Below are 19,321 nucleotides of genomic sequence, written 5' to 3' on the forward strand. Positions count from 1 at the left end.
AATTACAAACCACACTTTGTTTTCCTTACACCTGAGACACAAGGGTCAAGATATTAAAAAAAAATATATATAACAGCCCCTGCTTTAAATCATATATTTTTACAGAAGGAATCGGACTGAAAATGTTTTTTTACAACAGAAACACTTTCTGGACACACATACGCACTCAACACAAAATTGTAACAATAGTTAACAATTTAATGTTAAATAGAAATATTAAAAAAGACAAAAACAACAACAACAACAAAAAAATCATTTCGGAAAACAACATATTTACAACGTGAACGTAATCTGTCTGTGATATTCACATGGAGCTGGTTGTGCTGACCCCTCCTGGTCACTTTGACTTTAGTCTTTGAAAGAAGCGATGTCTTCAACTTTTTTTTTTCTTCCTTTTAGTCATCAATGGTTGGTAGCCAAAAAGCCTGAAAGATCAGAGAAAAAGAAACATCAATACATGAGAGTCAGATACAGACATATCTGTACAACACACACTTCAGAAAGCAACTCCGTCTCAACTCACCATGTTGGAACAGGCACTCGCAAACGTCATGAACTTGGGGTTGAACTGGAGGCAGGTGATGGGTCCCGTGTGCTTCCCGTCTAATAAAGCCACCTTCATGCCACTCTCGGCATTCCACACGTGGATCTTTCCGTCTTCGGAACCTGGAATATATGAACAAAAAAACTGATGAATGATACACACCGGAAATATGAAAAACACTGCTTCTCCACGTGGTTTTGAGGGTTTGACACCAGGCGTTTATACTTGGTACAGACACGTGACAAGTGTCACAGATGTAAACTTGAGTTGTGTGCCACGAGTGTAAATAATTGAGACTGGGGTGGGGACTCCCTGGTAATGACTGTAAGGCGGTCATGCCGTTCACTTTCAGTTGTATTTGGCTTCAATGAACTGTTGGCTGGTATGAACTCCATGACTTTGAACCAGAGGGGAGGGGGGATTTTATAGCCAGATGTAGGTTGAGAAGCACAGGGGGGGGAGGCTGCTGCTGCTCCAGGGCTGACACTGACACTGACTGAATGGCAGGTGATAAAGACATGGAAACTCAAGCTTTGGTCTTAAATACAGGGTCTCTGCAGGTTTCAACAAGTCAAATTTAAGACTTTTTTTAAAGACCATAATGAATACAAAGATCCATTTCAAATCCATACTGGAAAAAAAAAAGTACACAAGACGATAAGGAAAATTGGAGCCACAAATCGTTGAACTTGCAACTCGGCTTAGCCGTGGGCTTTCAGTAAGTTTTCTCCGCTGCTATGCTAAGCTGTAACACACCACTGCGGCGCGCGCACAGCACACTAGCTAGTGGTGCTCCATAAACTCTCACTGGGCAGTGTTGTCGTTGCGTTATCGCAGCCTCAAAAATAGAAACATTTCAAAGCGAGACTGAAGTTTATGCATGTTTTAAATAAAAGTAACATTAAGACCTTTCAAATTTGTATTCAAGACCTTATATGAGATTTTAAGACATTTTAAGGCCTTAAATTCAAATGATTGGATTTATAACTCTTTAAGACGCCCGTGGATACCCTGTAAATGTAGAAGGGGTGGGAAAAATAATCGATTCTTCGATGCATCGCGAATCTCTCTAGAACGATTCCGAATCGATGCGGATAAGTTAATAATCAGCATCAACTCATCTGTTATTCCCGTAATTGCAGCGTTAAAGTGTCTTCTTTCACAAAGATTAAGACCACGGAGTGAAAACGATGAAAAGTGCGCTCTGCTCTTCAGAGTCTGTCACCACGTTTCACTCAGATCACCTGCACTTCATCGCGACTGTACTCCATCCTCGTCATAAAGATCATTATTCTTATGTGGGGATAAAACACCTAGAGAAATGATCCAGTCTGCTTTAGATCAAATCAAAATCAAATGAGCGATTGGAGACGCAGGAGCGACGAACGGCGCAGGAGAGGGAGAAGAGAACAGCGCAGGGGCGGTGCGCAGAAATAAAAGGGCTGTCTGCACCAGATGAGGGGGCACTACCACTTTTATATTTATGTTGCTTTATCTTACTTTTAAATGAGTAGCAAAGTATTAAAGTAAAAAATTGTTGCATCGAGATGCATCGATAATTGGTTTAGAATCGAATCCTTGACCTCTGAATCATAATCGAATCGTGAGGTGCCAAGAGATTCCCACCCCTAGTAAATAGTCTGATAAATTATTATTTCAGCTAAAACTGCTCACGTTAATGCCTTATTTTCCCTGCTAACTCACCAGTTTTTCTCACAGACACTTATTCACTGGCAACTTTGTCCATATCACTCCACTCTAAACCACCATCTCCACTGCTCTGTTCAGTCACCAGTGCAGATGCCATTGTTTTGTCCGCCAAGGTGGTTTTATTTTAGGACACATTTGTCAGACTGTAAAATGAATAAATGATGGAACTTGACAGAAAGTATTTGAACAAAGTTTTTTTTTTCAAACACTTATTATTATCATCATCGTCTTGGCACAGGTTTGCGTTTTCTCTTCTTTCTGTCAGAACTGGTCTGACTACGTCACATCATGTGCCTCAGTGTTCGTATAACAATACTTCCTTTCTGTGGTGTCTATGACAGCCTAAGCACAGGTAGGCTTGGACACCACCTGGATCCGTGTGCACAAATGACTTATCCATCCGTGTATGAAACAGCTTGAAAGACTGATGCAACAAGAGAGAAGAGTGAACATTAACTTACCGATCATTACAAACTGCGAGTCGGGGGTGAAGGACGCCTCTAACGTTACCCCTTTACCGTTGTTGTAGCCCTGTGGTTATAGAAAACAGTTGCAGTGAGCGAGACTTAACTTGAAAAAAAGATCTGGTTAACAAGCGGCCCTGGACTGTGTTGGCTTAGACTGTGTCACATTGTTTTGGTTTTAATGATTAACACTTCATATATCATATATTAGGGTGTCTCTTACCACAAAGGAATGTAGCACAGCACCCTTAAAGGCATCTAGGATGCGAAGAGCGCCGCCGTTCGTAGAAAGAAGAATTAGTTTCCCGTCGTTGCTAAACTTGAGTCCCGTCCACTCGCATGTGCGATCGTACTGGAGCTTGAAGGTCGCAAAGGGACCCTGTGGACGAGCAACATTAATGACTTACACTTCTTAAGCGGGTGCAGCGCCAATTTCCGATTGAGATAAATGCATATCAGACTAAGAACAGTTCTTACCTTGTCGAATGAGCGCAGGTCATACAGTTTAACCATCTCTGAATTAATTCCAGCAGCAAAAATGAGCCCCTCTGGATCAAACGAGCAAACTGGTTTACCCTGCAGGTGCATCAGACCCTAAAGTCGACAAGAACAAGAAAATTACAGTTTAAGCCAACAAGTATTTGGCAAAAAAACAGCAGTACGTGTTCACCAAATTACAACAAAAAATACACACCTGACAGTTAGGCGATCGTAAATCCCACAGTCGTATAGTTTTATCTAATGAACCAGAAATAAATGTGTCGTCCACAGGAGACATGGAGAGTGTCGTCACTCTGGACATTAAAAGGAAAAACACAGCATAGTTCAACTTAAAGCAGTCCATTTATGGTAGAAAACAAACACGGACAGGGCAAAGATCCAGTCCTCACCTTTTGTTGTGCCCAGGAAAGTAGCGTATGTATTTGTTGTCGTGCAGGGACAGGTATCGGATGGTGTCTTAAGGAAAAAGAACAATACGGCTGAAGTGAGAAGGGAAAAGTGCCATGACGTGGGAACAATAAGCCAGCACAAAATTTAAAAACCATGACGTTTGTTCTCGGGAAGGTCGGATGAGTAGACTCAACCGTGGGCAAGGCAGTCACTTGTACAGTTAGCTCCTGTATGGGGCAGAATCACAGACCCTCAAACTGTACAAACAACTACCTCAGACCAAAGTGAGTTATGTCGTCGCAGGTTCACCGGCAATGCAGATGCAAAACAGCACTTCTCCACATAAAGCAAAATACTCATGAACGTTTTGTTCAATCTCTACTAGTCTGATCACATTTTGCAAATTACCAGATCAACAAACCTTCACAGACAGTGAGGGCAAAAGCAAACATATCGGTAATACAAGATTTAATTCATTTACACCAATACATTTACAACTTGGATCATGCATCGACCTACCATCGATTTTGTTGGAACTGTAGACCACAGTGTTTGCAGCATGTGTGTACCTGATGAGATCCACTCCATATTTTTTGCTGTAGAGCGTCCTCTTGGGTCTGCAGGTAACCGGGGACATTAAGTAATACATTTTAGGCATTTTAAGACAAAACAATCTATGCTTTTACGTCACATTTCCCCATCTAGTGAGACATTCAAATTGGTCAAACACCAAATAAAATGGAAGGTGAAAATTGTCATATATTAAATAGTAGATTAAAGACACGTTGAATACTAAAATAAACTGTTTATGCAGGTTGTTGATTATCAGATTATTAATTATATCTGATATCCTAATGAGTTACATGGCCGAATAACATGCAGCTTTCTTTCCGATGCATACATTTAATCACACGTGACTAAGAAAAGCACCATGTTGACATTATGTGACGAACAAATGACGTAAATAAATAGTTGTATGATAGTTTAAGCTAATTAACTGTAACACCTAAAATCGACACTCTTAAAATTATTAGTTAAACATGGATATGTGAAACGTTTATCTTTCTAACATACAGCTTTTTAGCAGGATCTTATATGTCTCTGGGTTTGTTTGGGTAGCGATCGTGCACGTAGGTACATTTCTCACACAAACGCCGTGTTCTAACCGCTGTAGCAGGCCGCGCTAGTTAGCATAGCGAGTAAGCTAACGGAAGAAAAACAACCGTTAAAAGGGACAAAAGACGGTCTTACTTTCCATCTTGACAGTCGTACAAGACCAGGGAGTCGTCGTCGCTGCTGGAAATGATCGCTTCTCCGTTTGAGCTGAAGTCGAAGCAGTTGATTTTGTCAGAGTTTTCCCGGAACACCTTAGCAACCCTGAAGCTCCGCAGCACATTGTCTGTCAGCTTCATGACGGCCCGCGTCTGTCTCTGAGGAGCGGGGGGGGGGAACAGGCCCTCGTTCACACTTTAAATCGACCCACAGTCGTCAATGTTGGTAGTTCGTGTGGATGTGTGAACTGTAGTTTGCGCCACGGGTTATTTTAAAGGGTCCCAAAATGATGAAATGGTTCAAAATGAGCGACGAAAGCCCGCCGACTCACACTCCTGCTCTGTGGGAGGGAAAAGCAGACGTCCGTGACGCGCACAAACCCATTGGTCAGAAACAACGCGATATGATAGCGAGTTATCGCGATATCTTCATGATTTGATTTGATTTTGCACAATGCATGCACGAAAAGTACAAATATAAAGCATATAATTAAAAGTATTAAATTAAAAGTATCAATTGAACATACTCACCGCATGTTTGTATATTTTTATTTGCATTTACATTTTTCTACATCTCCTTTTACATTTTAAAAAAACAAAACATTTTTTTTTATACCATGTATAGATTTGAGCTATATATTTATTTATATATAAAAGTGTGTTCCTTTTTTGGAAAAAAGAAAAGAAAAGAAAAAAAAGAAAAGGAAAAAAAAAAAGAAAAACTGACTTGTGGAACCCGCAAAATATTTCCAATGTGCCTGGACTGTTGTTTAAGCATAAATGGCAAATAAAAAACTTGAAACTTGTTTGTTTGTATTAGAGTTAAACTGTATCAACACTAAAAAATATGCACAAAAATAAACATTAGGCCTTTTAATGTAGCTAGAGAAAGGCTTTACTTTAAAAAAAGATGGATAATTCTGGTACGCAAAGCCCACAGTAGTTCTCTGGTGTGAGAGGAGAAGTCTATTCTATATTATTATTATTATTATTTTTAGGTAGTTGCACTGAAAGGGTGTGAGAAATATATTTCAAAATAAAAGTTGCATCACTCTGAATTATCCATCCATGTGAGTGTGTGAATGGATGATTGTTTGTGCCCCATTGGTCAGAAACAACGCGATACGATAGCTAGTTATCGCGATATCTTCATGATTTGATTTGATTTCGCACAATGCATGCACGAAAAGTACAAATATAAAGCATATAATTAAGTATAAATTGAACATACTCACCACATGTTTGTTTGTATTAGAGTTAAACTGTATCAACACTAAAAATATGCACAAAAATAAACCTTTTAATGTAGCTAGAGAAAGGCTTTACTTTAAAAAAGATGGATAATTCTGGTATGCAAAGCCCACAGTAGTTCTCTGGTGTGAGAGGAGAAGTCTATTCTTTATTATTATTATTATTATTATTATTAGGTAGTTGCACTGAAAGGGTGTGAGAAATATATTTCAAAATAAAAGTTGCATCACTCTGAATTATCCATCCATGGGAGTGTGTGAATGGAGGATTGTTTGTGCCCCATTGGTCAGAAACAACGCGTTATGATGAGCTAGTTATCGCGATATCTTCATGATTTGATTCGATTTCGCACAATGCATACACGAAAAGTACAAATATAAAGCATATGATTAAGTATAAATTGAACATACTCACCACATGTTTGTTTGTATTAGAGTTAAACTGTATCAACACTAAAAATATGCACAAAAATAAACCTTTTAATGTAGCTAGAGAAAGGCTTTACTTTAAAAAAGATGGATAATTCTGGTATGCAAAGCCCACAGTAGTTCTCTGGTGTGAGAGGAGAAGTCTATTCTTTATTATTATTATTAGGTGCCTGCACCGCAATGCATTTAGGGCCTCAACTCCAGTAGAACTAGAGTTCAGGCCTAAATGCATTGCGGAGCAAGCATCTCTTATAATCCTTCGTGTTTATTCCGTATATTATTCCTCTTCCGGCCGTTTTTTGCCGCGTAACTTGTCCCGCAGCTTTGAGAAAACCCTGACACAAGTTATATCAAAACGTGCGGTTTGATCGGGAATCGACTGCTATGACTTTTATAAGGTTTTCGCGTAACCATGGCGACAAAAATCGCGAAAAACCCTTAACGAGTTCCACATAGACATGAATGGGAAACGGACGGAACAAGTCGACAAAACAAAGCCCACTTTGGAGCCTCACAGTGTCGTCATACTTTCACGTAGAAACGTGATTTTAACTTTAAACGGGTCACAAGACTTGGGACTTTTATCACCTAAGTCACGGTTTCGATACATATTACAGTTTTTCCACAATCGCAGTTTAAGTTTTGCAAAAAAAAAAATTGTTTTTACATTTTATAATGGGTGTGTATTGCGTGCGTGGGCGGTAGCTAGAGTGGCTCACTCTGGTGAGAAGGACAAAATTAAAGACAAAATCTCCAAACAAACTCCTCTCCTGCCCACAATTTCCAACTTAAACAGACATTTTTTACATCGAAATGTTGCTATGGTTGTTGGCTAACCCTGTGTGTTGTTTTTATTTTCATACGACTTGCGGTTTTTCTTCAAATCACCTAATTGCGCAGAGAGTTCCGGTCAACGTCCCCACCGACTGCCATGTTAAAAATTTAGATTTGGACTTTTTGAAAAGTCAAGTTCAGGACATTTTAAAACTGTCATTACTCGGTCAATTCTCACCCCTTTCTCACAACATTACATGTGAACGCTGCTCAGAGTCTTGTGACGCTCACAAACCAAGAATTTTAGCTCTATCATCTACCGTTCATGAGATATGACAACTTTAAAAGGGCCCGTTTTCTCGGTTGTCTGAGGTTTTCCACAGAGACACAGGTGCGTGTGTGCGTGAGGTAAGGAGGAGGAGGAGGAGGGGCTTGTCAGTAAAATGTACATCTCCACCACAAAATTTGACACTCAACTCCTCCCACAGTTTTGAGAAAAACCCCACACATCCTATATCAAAACGTGCGGTTTGATCGGGAAAAGCTGGCTATGTCTTTTCTAAGCGTTTCGAGTAACCATGGCAACAAAAATCCCCAGAAACTGTGCAATCATTTCCACATACACATACACGGGAAACGGTCAACAACATGATCAGGACCTCACTACAGGAAGTGGAACACCCGAAACAGGAAGTTAAATGTAACTTTGCCATACATTGAGAGATCTGCACCAAACACCATATGTGAGACATGGGACCTTCCATGGACATGTTTAGGGACCTTGACCCAGCAGGAAGTCGGCCATCTTAACCAGGTAGTGCCCACTAACTTTGCTGTACATTGACCGATCTGCATGAAACTTTATATGTGAGACCAGAGACCTGTCCTGAACATGTCTGCCGAAGGTGAACTCACTACAGGAAGTGGAACACCCGAAACAGGAAGTTAAATGTAACGTTGCCATACATTGACCGATCTGCACGAAACATCATATGTAAGACAAGGGACCCGTCCTGAACATGTTTAGGGACACGCCCTTGACCCAACAGGAAGTCGGCCATTTTAAACGGCAAGTGTCCGCATATTTGCTGTACAACTTTACCAGCAAAGGTCCTGCACGCGACGACACATGCCGGAAGCTGCAGGCACCATCGAAATTACGCCGGCGGAATTTTCTAGTTATTATTATTAGGTAGTTGCACTGAAAGGGTGTGAGAAATATATTTCAAAATAAAAGTTGCATCACTCTGAATTATCCATCCATGGGAGTGTGTGAATGGAGGATTGTTTGTGCCCCATTGGTCAGAAACAACGCGATACGATAGCTAGTTATCGCGATATCTTCATGATTTGATTCGATTTCGCACAATGCATACACGAAAAGTACAAATATAAAGCATATGATTAAGTATAATTTAGAACATACTCAACACATGTTTGTTTGTATTAGAGGTAAACTGTATAAACCCTAAAAATATGCACAAAAATAAACCTTTTTATGTAGCTAGAGAAAGGCTTTACTTTAAAAAAGATGGATAATTCTGGTACGCAAAGCCCACAGTAGTTCTCCGGTGTGAGAGGAGACGTCTATTCTATATTATTATTATTATTATTATTTTTAGGTAGTTGCACTGAAAGGGTGTGAGAAATATATTTCAAAATAAAAGTTGCGTCACTCTGAATTATCCATCCATGTGAGTGTGTGAATGGATGATTGTTTGTGCCCCTGTGATGGACTGGCAACCTGTCCGCAGTGTATTAAAACCTGAAATCTGCTGAAAAACTTGAGTGGCTTTAAAACTAAACATTTCCCATAATTCCTGGCAACGACTGATACATAAATGTGACGAAGACGTCGCTGACCTCTCACGTACAGAAAAGTTAGCATTGTCACTGTACAAACTGAGAGAAACTTCAAAGTCAACGTCGCAAACCTGTTACTGATTCACGCTTGAAATCTGAAACCCGATAAGCTGTAAAACAAAGATTTCCCACAATTCCTGACAAAAACTGTTACTATTCACACACAGAACATTAAGCATTATTTTTACTGCACCACTTCAGAGAAGTGTCAAAATATATGTACATATAATCAATATACTGATAAAATATAAAAATCAGAATTTGAATTTGGCAGTACTGTAAAACCGGGTCTCTCTTAATTGTATAGTAAAATGCTGTAACAATACTTTGTGTATAAGTTGACAACACATCTTCAACACAGGTGTATGCTAATATACAGTAATGTGACTTTTACTTTGAAATTTCTCCCCATTGGCACTTGGTCTTCAACACAAATGTATCAGTCTTTGCAAGGAATTATGGGATGTTTTTTTCCACTCAAGTTTCAGATATCAGGTGTTAGCAATATTCTAATGTACAGTAATGCGACATTTACTTTGAAATTGCTCCCTATTGCTACAGTAAAAATGCTTAATATTCAGTGTGAAAGTCGTCAACACCTCCTTAAAACAGACGTATCAGTGTTTGCCAATAATTATGTGGAATTTTTGTTTTTACAGCTGCTCAACTTTCACATTTCAGTGGCAATAATATACTTATATACAGTAATGCAACATTTACTTTGAAATTGCTCCCTATTGCTACGGTAAAAAAATTGTAATATTCAGTGTGTAAGTCGCCAACACGTCCTTAAAACAGACGTATCAGTGTTTGCCAATAATTATGTGGAATTTTTGTTTTACAGCTGCTCAACTTTCACATTTCAGTGGCAATAATATACTTATATACAGTGATGCAACATTTAGTTTGAAATTGCTCCCTAATGCTACAGTAAAAATGCTTAGTATTCAGTGTGTAAGTCGTCAACACGTCCTTAAAACAGATGTATCAGTCTTTGCCAATAATTATGTGGAATTTTTGTTTTACAGCTGCTCGACTTTCACATTTCAGTGGCAATAATATACTAATATACAGTATTGCAACATTTACTTTGAAATTGCTCCCTATACTATTGCTACAGTAAAAATGATTAATATTCAGTGTGTAAGTCGTCAACACGTCCTTAAAATAGATGTATCAGTCTTTGCCAATAATAATGTGGAATTTTTGTTTTACAGCTGCTCAACTTTCACATTTCAGTGGCAATAATATACTTGTATACAGTAATGCAACATTTACTTTGAAATTGCTCCCTAATGCTACAGTAAAAATGATTAATATTCAGTGTGTAAGTCGTCAACACGTCCTTAAAATAGATGTATCAGTCTTTGCCAATAATTATGTGGAATATTTGTTTTACAGCTGCTCAACTTTCACATTTCAGTGGTAATAATATACTTATATACAGTAATGCAACATTTACTTTGAAATTGCTCCCTAATGCTACAGTAAAAATGATTAATATTCAGTGTGTAAGTCGTCAACACGTCCTTAAAATAGATGTATCAGTCTTTGCCAATAATTATGTGGAATTTTTGTTTTACAGCTGCTCAACTTACACATTTCAGTGGTAATAATATACTTATATACAGTAATGCAACATTTACTTTGAAATTGCTCCCTAATGCTACAGTAAAAATGATTAATATTCAGTGTGTAAGTCGTCAACACGTCCTTAAAACAGACGTATCAGTGTTTGCCAATAATTATGTGGATTTTTTGTTTTACAGCTGCTCAACTTTAACATTTCAGTGGCAATAATATACTTATATACAGTAATGCAAAATTTACTTTGAAATTGCTCCCTAATGCTACAGTAAAAATGATTAATATTCAGTGTGTAAGTCGTCAACACGTCCTTAAAACAGACGTATCAGTGTTTGCCAATAATTATGTGGAATTTTTGTTTTTACAGCTGCTCAACTTTCACATTTCAGTGGCAATAATATACTTATATACAGTAATGCAACATTTACTTTGAAATTGCTCCCTATTGCTACAGTAAAAATGATTAATATTCAGTGTGTAAGTCGTCAACACGTCCTTAAAACAGACGTATCAGTCTTTGCCAATAATTATGTGGATTTTTTGTTTTACAGCTGCTCAACTTTCACATTTTAAGTGGTAATAATATACTTATATACAGTAATGCAACATTTACTTTGAAATGTCTCCCTACTTTCACAGTAAAAACGCTTAATATTCATTATGGGTGTGGTCTCAGATGTCCTCAACCCAGATGAACTCGTTTTAGCAAGGAATTATGGGATGTTTTCGCGTTAAAGCCACTCAAGCAAGTTTCAAGTGGAAGGTGTTGAATAATGTACATTAATGCGACTTTTATTTTGACATTTCTCTTTCGTTCTCGCGAGAAGAACCTCGAGACTTGGCGGTTGAGGAACTGGACGAGGGCAAACTTTACCTTATAGGCTTTAATACAGGGGCACTACATTTTTGTTGTTGTTTGTTTGTTTCTTGTTAACTAAATATCTAAATAAAGTGTTTCGAAGGACGAAAGTTCCACTCGCGTACACGGTGAAGACGTCAAGTTAAACGCTCCTCGTTCACTTTTCCACGACCGTCCCCCCGGAACCATATTTTTTAGAGACTTTTCTTTTGGGGGGGGTCCAGCATGCTGCGCACGTAAGGACGTGAGACAGGTAAATGCCACATGCGACATAAATACTACGTTATTACAGTTTTATTACGTGTTTTACATTGTGTTACAGTGGTTCTCGGTTGTCGACGCCTGTGTGTTGAAGACAGACAGACCCCCCCCACACACACACACACACGTCAGTACAGTGTGTGACAGTGAGCCTAAATTAAACTCAGCCGTCATTAGTTTGATTATTTACACCTGTGTTTTCCCTCCTCAGACCTGTCAAAACAACTGATTTGCGCAATAACCCGTTAGTGCCTGCCGCACGACTTTGTGCACTACTGCTTGCAAACAGCGCCCCCTGCTGTCTGATGAATAGACGACATCAAAACACAACTCAACTCGACCACCTGCTGCCATTAGTGCAGCATGAGTGACCTTATTTATCAAACACTATCATTAACACGTCACTGACTGGTTTTCAACACGCAGAGCATAAACACAGATGTCTTCACAGTTCAGTTTAGTTCAGTACAGTACATTATGTGCATGTGCTTTGGTATGTGTGTGTGTGTGTGTGTGTGTGTGATACGATCTAGTCAAGTCAATAATTAAACACAAGAGTACACAAGTCCGGTCAATGTGTGGTCACTTTTATCACTCGGCGCGGTCTCGACAAGTTGCAGCACAGGCTTCCAGTGAAATCCACAGCTTGTTGTTCAATTTACTTCCAGGTAGGCTGTTGCATGAGACTTCAGAGAGCCCAGTTTTATGGGAACTGTGTTTACATTTTAAGCAAAGTTTGTGTTGTAAGCAAAGTCTTTTCTTGTGGTCATAGTTTGAGGCTGCATTCCTTCCGTGGGTTGCTGCATGTTTTTAGTTTACACAATGGATGATTTGTTTGCATTTTATTGTTCTGATTGCTTACCGTTTTCAGTGCACACTGTCCGACAAGTAAGTGGCAGCATCTTACCTTGATATAATTTCACTATTCCGCAGGACTACGTATAATAATGCTGGTCTCCATGGTGGCCGGAAACATGAATGTTGAGTCCATGTTATCAGTTAGAGCGGCAGAAATTGAAAAGCTTTTTGGAGAAGGTTTAGGTGTAAAAATAACGAATGATTAACGCACAAAAGTTTAAAAGCACCGACTCTCCTTGTATGTGACTTTATTCCTCAGCCAATTCCCAGACCCTTGCGAAGTGTCCATGGCACGTTTCCTCTCCCTGTTCCGGCATCAGCCCCATCTAGCCCTCGTGGGTAAGAGTAAACCCGCGTTGTGCAAAATGTCAATGGACTCGAGGGCACAGCAGGTTTTCGCAGCGGCGGTGGAGGCCGTGCGTCCAGACACCGTGGTCCGACAGAGCGTACAGCGCAAAGACGATTCAGTCGTTATCAACGGCCAAGAATTCCCACTCAGGCACAACCTACACTTGGTGGGCTTCGGGAAAGCCGTGCTGGGTATGGCTGCAGAGGCAGAGAGGATTATGGGGGATCACTTGGTGAACGGAATCATAAGTGTGCCACATGGGATTCAGCAGACATTAAAGCAGCATGGGAAAGAGTAAGCGTCAAAACAATTATAAACAATTCGAATTTGACTCGCGAGACAACGTAAAACCTGATTTACTTGTTTCTAATTTCTAAACACAGCCACCTGTTGTTAAAAGAAAACAGTCGTATCAGAGTCATGGAGGGAGCCAAGCACAACTTACCCGACACGGATGCCCAGGAGGCGGCGGAAAGGATCAAGCAGCTGGCCAGTGAACTGACAGAGAAAGATTTGCTGCTTGTACTGATTTCAGGTAAAAACCATCAGTTCTCTTGTGGGTTATTCTTCACATGTTAGATAGTATGTACATTTTTACAAAAGGTGGTTCAACCCTCTCTAGGTGGAGGCTCTGCACTCTTACCTGCACCCATGCCACCAATCTTACTGCACGAGAAACTACAATTGACCCGTAAACTTGCAGCTGCTGGAGCAACAATTCAGGAGCTGAACACCGTACGCCGCGCCCTTTCTTTTCTTAAGGGTGGAGGGCTAGCACGTCATGCTTACCCTGCTCAGGTAACATTCTTTTATTTGATAAACTTCTTGTTGAGAGGTCATTCCAGTATATTGAGCTCTGAATATCACCCCGTCTGATCAATTCACAGGTGGTTGCGCTCGTACTGTCAGATGTGATTGGAGATCCTCTGGACTTGATAGCTAGCGGACCCACAGTCTGTGGCGAGGTGAGGCATGATGAAGTCTTGTCAGTTCTTGGACAGTACAAGCTGTTGGACTCTCTGCCGGCATCCGTGAAGGATGTCCTCGGGAGACCAAATCCCCAGTGGACGGATAAGACGGAACATGTTTTTAACGCCGTTATTGGCTCCAACAGCATTGCCCTTAAACGTGCAGGACTCCGTGCCCGAGAGCTTGGTTTCCTCCCGGTCGTTCTGTCTCCAGGAGTGTGTGGGGATGTGAGGTCAGTCTCTAGACTTTATGGCCACCTGGCTCGCTTTGCATGTTCTCAGGAGGAACCCTCTCCTGAGATTGTCAACGAGGTGCTGAAGCTCGGGCCTGAAGTGGGTGTGCAGACCTGGGACTTGCACCGCACCATGAAAGTTTTGGGAGAAGCGCGTACAGAGGGATGGGGCGACACGTATCTGTTAGCTGGAGGTGAGCCGACTGTAGAGTTGCTTGGGAAGGGTCAAGGTGGTCGAAACCAGGAGCTGGCTTTGCGAGTTGGACTGGAGCTGAGAGGCCTGCAGCTCCCACCAAATGGTCCCGTCTTTCTGAGCGGTGGCACAGATGGTCAGGATGGACCCACCGAGGCAGCAGGTGCCATTACCGATGCAGGGTTATATGAAGAGGCACAAGCGCAGGGGCTGGACATCGACAACGCTCTGGACAACAATGATTCTTACACATTTTTTTCCAGTCTTTCAGCTGGGAAACATTTACTCGTACCTGGACTAACTTGCACCAATGTGATGGATGTGCACATGCTACTTATTCCATCAAATGCCAATATTGTAACATAATTCAAAATCTGGATCTGGATTTTATAAAAGTACATAATAACCCAGTTCGTGTATTAAATGGGTATTAACATTTGTCTTGGTTGATCCAATCACAATCGGACAGCTCCAAGTATAGCTGTGGTCTGATGACTCCACTTCTGTTGACTCTATGAAGTTACTCTAGAATCACAGAACTACATCATATGTTTGAAAAGACCAGATGTATTGTTTTCAGAAGGTCTGACTATCACAGATAGGCCTCTACTCGCGATATTGTGTCAAGAAACCTCAAATAAATCAATATATGGAAGAAACTGGAACGTGTGAAAATACCAGAAGGTTTGTTTTCATTTAAACGTGTTTAAAAAAAAAATATATAAAACATAAATCAAAGGTAATGAATACTTAACAAGTATAAAGTTATTCATCTCACCTCACAAAATGGAAAATAAATATGAGCTGATTCTACATATATCAAATGCTTTATTAATCAAATTGGTGATATTTTTATTTTGATAGTTCCATTACTGGATCTCTACACTCTAATAAGGGTTCCAAAATGATCCTTCTGCAAGGGCTGAGGTTCTACCTGGAACCATTTGTTTCTGAAAACCCCTTTCCCGAATAAAGGGTTTTAAAAGGGTTCTTGGTGGAACCCAAAGGACCTGGAGCCAAAATCGTTTTTTCCTATGAGGACAAGCCGAAGAACCTTAAATGTTTTTTTTATTTCTAAGAGTGTACCTCAATTTTGTTGTACTTGTACAAAGACAATAAAGATATTCTGATCTACTCATGACTACACACGTGTAATTAAGATAGATTATTGATATGATATACCATTATTAAAAAATATACATCCACTTGATGCTGTACGCCTTCACTTTTAAAAAATACTGTTCTTTATTGGTTCCATACAGAAATCAAATCAAGTGCAATTATTTGTTTCCATGTTGTCCACGTGGAATGGAAAATGCCATGTCTACTATCAAAACAATATTTTGAAGCCTCTTGAAAGAAATAAAATGGACACCGATATCTTGTTTTTTCATAGATGATAGACTGAAATAAATATTTAACAGCACTACACACATGTCTATATATCAGTGCGGAGCTGTTGGTGTGCATCCATCTTGAATGCACTGAAGGTTTGTTTTTTTTCCCCCCTCACAGATCTTTTAAAGCAATCCGTGTCTCAGAAGAATGTAAAATGTCCATTTGTCACCTGGATAAAGTCCAAAGTCAAAGTCCATTGTCCTGCTAATCTCGATGAGTCTTCAACGGATCTCCAGCTTTCCTTCCCCTGGAAGAAAATAACAATATTTTTACTCGCAAGTAGAACAAATATCACCCCATCCCTAATATGAACAACTCGTGGTCAGATACACAAACAAGTGAATGTTTTCACTTTTACCTGCCTGTAGGAACATTCTCCTCCAGTGGAATTTGCTTTTGCCCACTTCATAAAAAGCTGTTTGTAACAACATAGATTTTGTTTGTGGATAAAAACAAGAACTTGGAGGGAACTGTCATTTAAAGTAGTGTTCCCCAACCCTGGTCTGCTCGTCATCAAGCTCTGCAAAGCCTGATAATGACATGAATCATGTGTGTTGGAGTAGGGGTCTCAAACTCAAATGACCTGGGGGCCACTGAGTGTCTAGTTTGGTCAGTAAGGGGCCAGTGAAGTCAAAAAAGACATGGAAATAATCATATTTATGATGATATTTCACATAATTTCACATTAAAGGTGATTGTTTTGATATGGAACGAAAAAAAGTTGACAATATAGATGTATTTATGACATAGTAAACAACATAGTAACATAACATAGTAATAAAAAACATACAGAAATAACTAATTTAGAGTTGCAACTAATGATTATTTTCGTAATCGATTAATCTGTCGCTTATTTCCTCGATTAATCGTTTGGTCCATAAAATGTCAGAAAATGTTAAAAAAAACACTGATCAGTGTTTGTCAAACCTGGAATTGACGATCTTCTCTAATGTCTTGTTTTTGTCCACAAACAAAATGATTTATTTGTTATGTGGAGCAAAGAATCAAAGAAAACATTCACATTTAAGAAGCTAAAACAATCAGAAAAATGCTTCATATCGATTAATTGATTATGAAAATAGTTGACGATTAATTTGGTTTGATTCATTGTTTCAGCTCTAAACTCATTATAAGTTGATATAAATTGGTGGGCCACATGCAATTGAATCTAAAACATGCAGGGCAGTGTTCACCAAGGACGGGAAACGTTGATTTCTATAGTTTGTGATGATACATTTTCACCATTATCTGACATTGAATAAACCAAACAACTACTTGAGAATATAAAAAACATATAATTCGATGATGAAAATGGTCGTTAGTTGCAGTCCCAGTGTCTATATGAGCACAGGAGAAAGACCCGAGGTCAAGTCACCTACAGTAATGTAATAGTGTAATAATAGTGTGCACTAACAATGGATTAATGCAGGGGTCTGCAACCTTTAGGATGAAAAGAGCAATTTTTGTCGTCTCTCCACCCAAAAATACATTTGGAGCCCACAAGATGAAGATAACAACACATATAAAGGTTTTTATACAGACAAACTATATACAATAGTAATAGTCTCTTTCATTTATGACATTTAAGAACTACAACATGTTCAGTTTATATCCAACCTCTAGACCCCTTAGACCTGGTTCTTCCATTGTTTCACTGTTTGTGGCAAATTAAAGAAATGAAAATGAACCCACTTTGAAATAAATGAAGCAAATATTTGGATTGTATGTTGTTCGTGCACAAGAAAAACGGTATGTGGATCCAAAGATGGACAGGACACATCCAAACATGTACTGAATATTGCATTTTACGTCGACATTGGATGTAGCACAAGATATTAAAACACTTTTATTTGTCGCCTTGATCTCTAAAGCTACAAGGAGCCACTGCAGAGTGGCTGAAGAGCCACATGTGGCTCTAGAGCCGCAGGTTGCAGACCCCTGGTTTAATGGCATCACAATGGTATAAGTGACAAGGTTTGTGGGTTAACACCTACCATCCACCGAGGTGAGGCGCTGCATCAGGTGTGCCTCCATTCTGTCCACTCCCTGTCCACAAACACAGACAGGGACACGTTAACAAGCTAACCTGGCTAACAACTGTTCAACTAAACGTAATAATAAGACACAGATAAAAAAAAACCTCACCTTGTCGATAATACATATCGTTCACCGTGTTCCCGTAGACCTTCCACGCAAAGTGAATCGCGATAAGGCTAAAAATTAACCAGCTGAGCAGGATCTTGAATATCGACACTCGCATATCGTTAGCGAGCCAATCGTCCACAAACTCGGAGAGGAACGACAAGCAGCTGTCAGCGATGCGCGACAGAAACTCAAAGTCCCACGGTTCCTCCATTGTTTGTGATTATTCTCCTTCTGTCCGCTGGATAATAATAAAAAAAACAACACAAGGCCATTGGTTAGTTCGTTAGTATTGCATATGTCGCCATTGCGTCGTTTACGTAGAATTCGAAAACATTTGATGACGTAGTTGACGTTGCCCCAACCTCTTCTTCGCTTTCTTGGAATTTGGCGGTTGACAAACAACTAACTGGTGCATTACCGCCACCAGCTGTTGGAGTGTATGTGTGCGCGCTCGCGTGTGTGTCGAGATAAAAATAATAAATATATATAAATATAAACATAATATAATAACGATAATTTTCGTTAAAAAAGTCTGGCCCGTCAAAGACGTAGGTCTCTTTTATTCAAGTGACCCAAATGTCGAGAACGCGGACGGCTACCCTGAAAACAAGTGTGTCACGGTGGCCACTCTGGGTACTGCAACAAAAAATACCCAATGGGGCCCAAATAATTTTCCCATTGAGCACAATAGTAAAACTGTAAAACTGTCCACAGGACACCTGGAGCCATGGCTTTTATATATCTTTATATTCTATATTTTTAATTCATTGAGTTTCACATTTGAAAAAAAAAAAACCTCCCTGAATGCCATAAAAAGCCCAGAAAAATCTTATTTCCCAGAGTCACGTCACAGCTGTGTCCGAGCGTCTGGGAACGGCCCTACTATCAGGGAACCGTGAAAACTTTATGAGAAATGTGAATAAATGAAGGCAATGGGGTTTCTTGTTTACATTTTTTTTTAAATATTGCGACAAAGCAGGTTTTAGTTATTTATTCATCGCTCATTATCATTTATTTTCAAACTTATTATCGATGTATTGACGAATCATTGAGGAGAAGAGATGTTTGGACTGCATCCAACCTCAGCAGTATTATGCTGATTTTCAGTCTATTTTCTTGTAGACTGTTTTATTTGATTTAGGGACGGTTGTTCATCTGTCCTTATAATCTTTTAAAATTGAATCTTTTGCTGGGTTTCTATGACACAATACTTGACCTACTATGACCTGACAAATACTCACATCGTTATATAACAACGAAACTAAAAGTAAGCA

At 39.6% G+C, this 19,321-nt stretch overlaps 3 protein-coding genes across 6 annotated transcripts; 1 reads left to right on the top strand and 2 right to left on the bottom strand.

Moving 5' to 3' along the window:
• Nucleotides 1-213: 213 nt before the first annotated feature.
• Nucleotides 214-5,199, bottom strand: wdr82 (WD repeat domain 82). The gene is made up of 9 exons (XM_083893068.1): nt 4,861-5,199; nt 4,129-4,226; nt 3,609-3,675; nt 3,413-3,512; nt 3,196-3,312; nt 2,942-3,097; nt 2,716-2,785; nt 524-666; nt 214-425 (listed from the first exon to the last, which is right to left on the bottom strand). The coding sequence occupies exons 1-9, from the start codon at nt 5,019-5,021 to the stop codon at nt 396-398; spliced, it is 942 nt and encodes a 313-aa protein (XP_083749194.1). The 5' UTR covers nt 5,022-5,199; the 3' UTR covers nt 214-395.
• Nucleotides 5,200-11,632: 6,433 nt separating this feature from the next.
• Nucleotides 11,633-15,570, top strand: glyctk (glycerate kinase). Of its 4 annotated transcripts, XM_083892127.1 has the most exons (7): nt 11,633-11,895; nt 11,965-12,030; nt 12,115-12,571; nt 13,021-13,404; nt 13,494-13,645; nt 13,733-13,908; nt 13,998-15,570. In XM_083892127.1, the coding sequence occupies exons 4-7, from the start codon at nt 13,049-13,051 to the stop codon at nt 14,868-14,870; spliced, it is 1,557 nt and encodes a 518-aa protein (XP_083748253.1). In that variant the 5' UTR covers nt 11,633-11,895; nt 11,965-12,030; nt 12,115-12,571; nt 13,021-13,048; the 3' UTR covers nt 14,871-15,570. The 4 variants fall into 4 exon arrangements, with proteins under 4 accessions (XP_083748253.1, XP_083748252.1, XP_083748254.1 ...); XM_083892126.1 differs by having other exon boundaries at nt 11,965-12,571; XM_083892128.1 differs by having other exon boundaries at nt 11,633-11,878; nt 11,965-12,571.
• Nucleotides 15,571-15,784: 214 nt separating this feature from the next.
• Nucleotides 15,785-18,350, bottom strand: tcta (T cell leukemia translocation altered). Its single transcript, XM_083892129.1, has 3 exons — nt 18,048-18,350; nt 17,897-17,948; nt 15,785-16,149 (listed from the first exon to the last, which is right to left on the bottom strand). The coding sequence occupies exons 1-3, from the start codon at nt 18,256-18,258 to the stop codon at nt 16,107-16,109; spliced, it is 306 nt and encodes a 101-aa protein (XP_083748255.1). The 5' UTR covers nt 18,259-18,350; the 3' UTR covers nt 15,785-16,106.
• Nucleotides 18,351-19,321: the final 971 nt, after the last annotated feature.

This window comes from Microchirus variegatus, assembly GCF_963457635.1.
Source record: "Microchirus variegatus genome assembly, chromosome: 7".
In the NCBI taxonomy this organism is placed as follows: Eukaryota; Metazoa; Chordata; class Actinopteri; order Pleuronectiformes; family Soleidae; genus Microchirus; species Microchirus variegatus.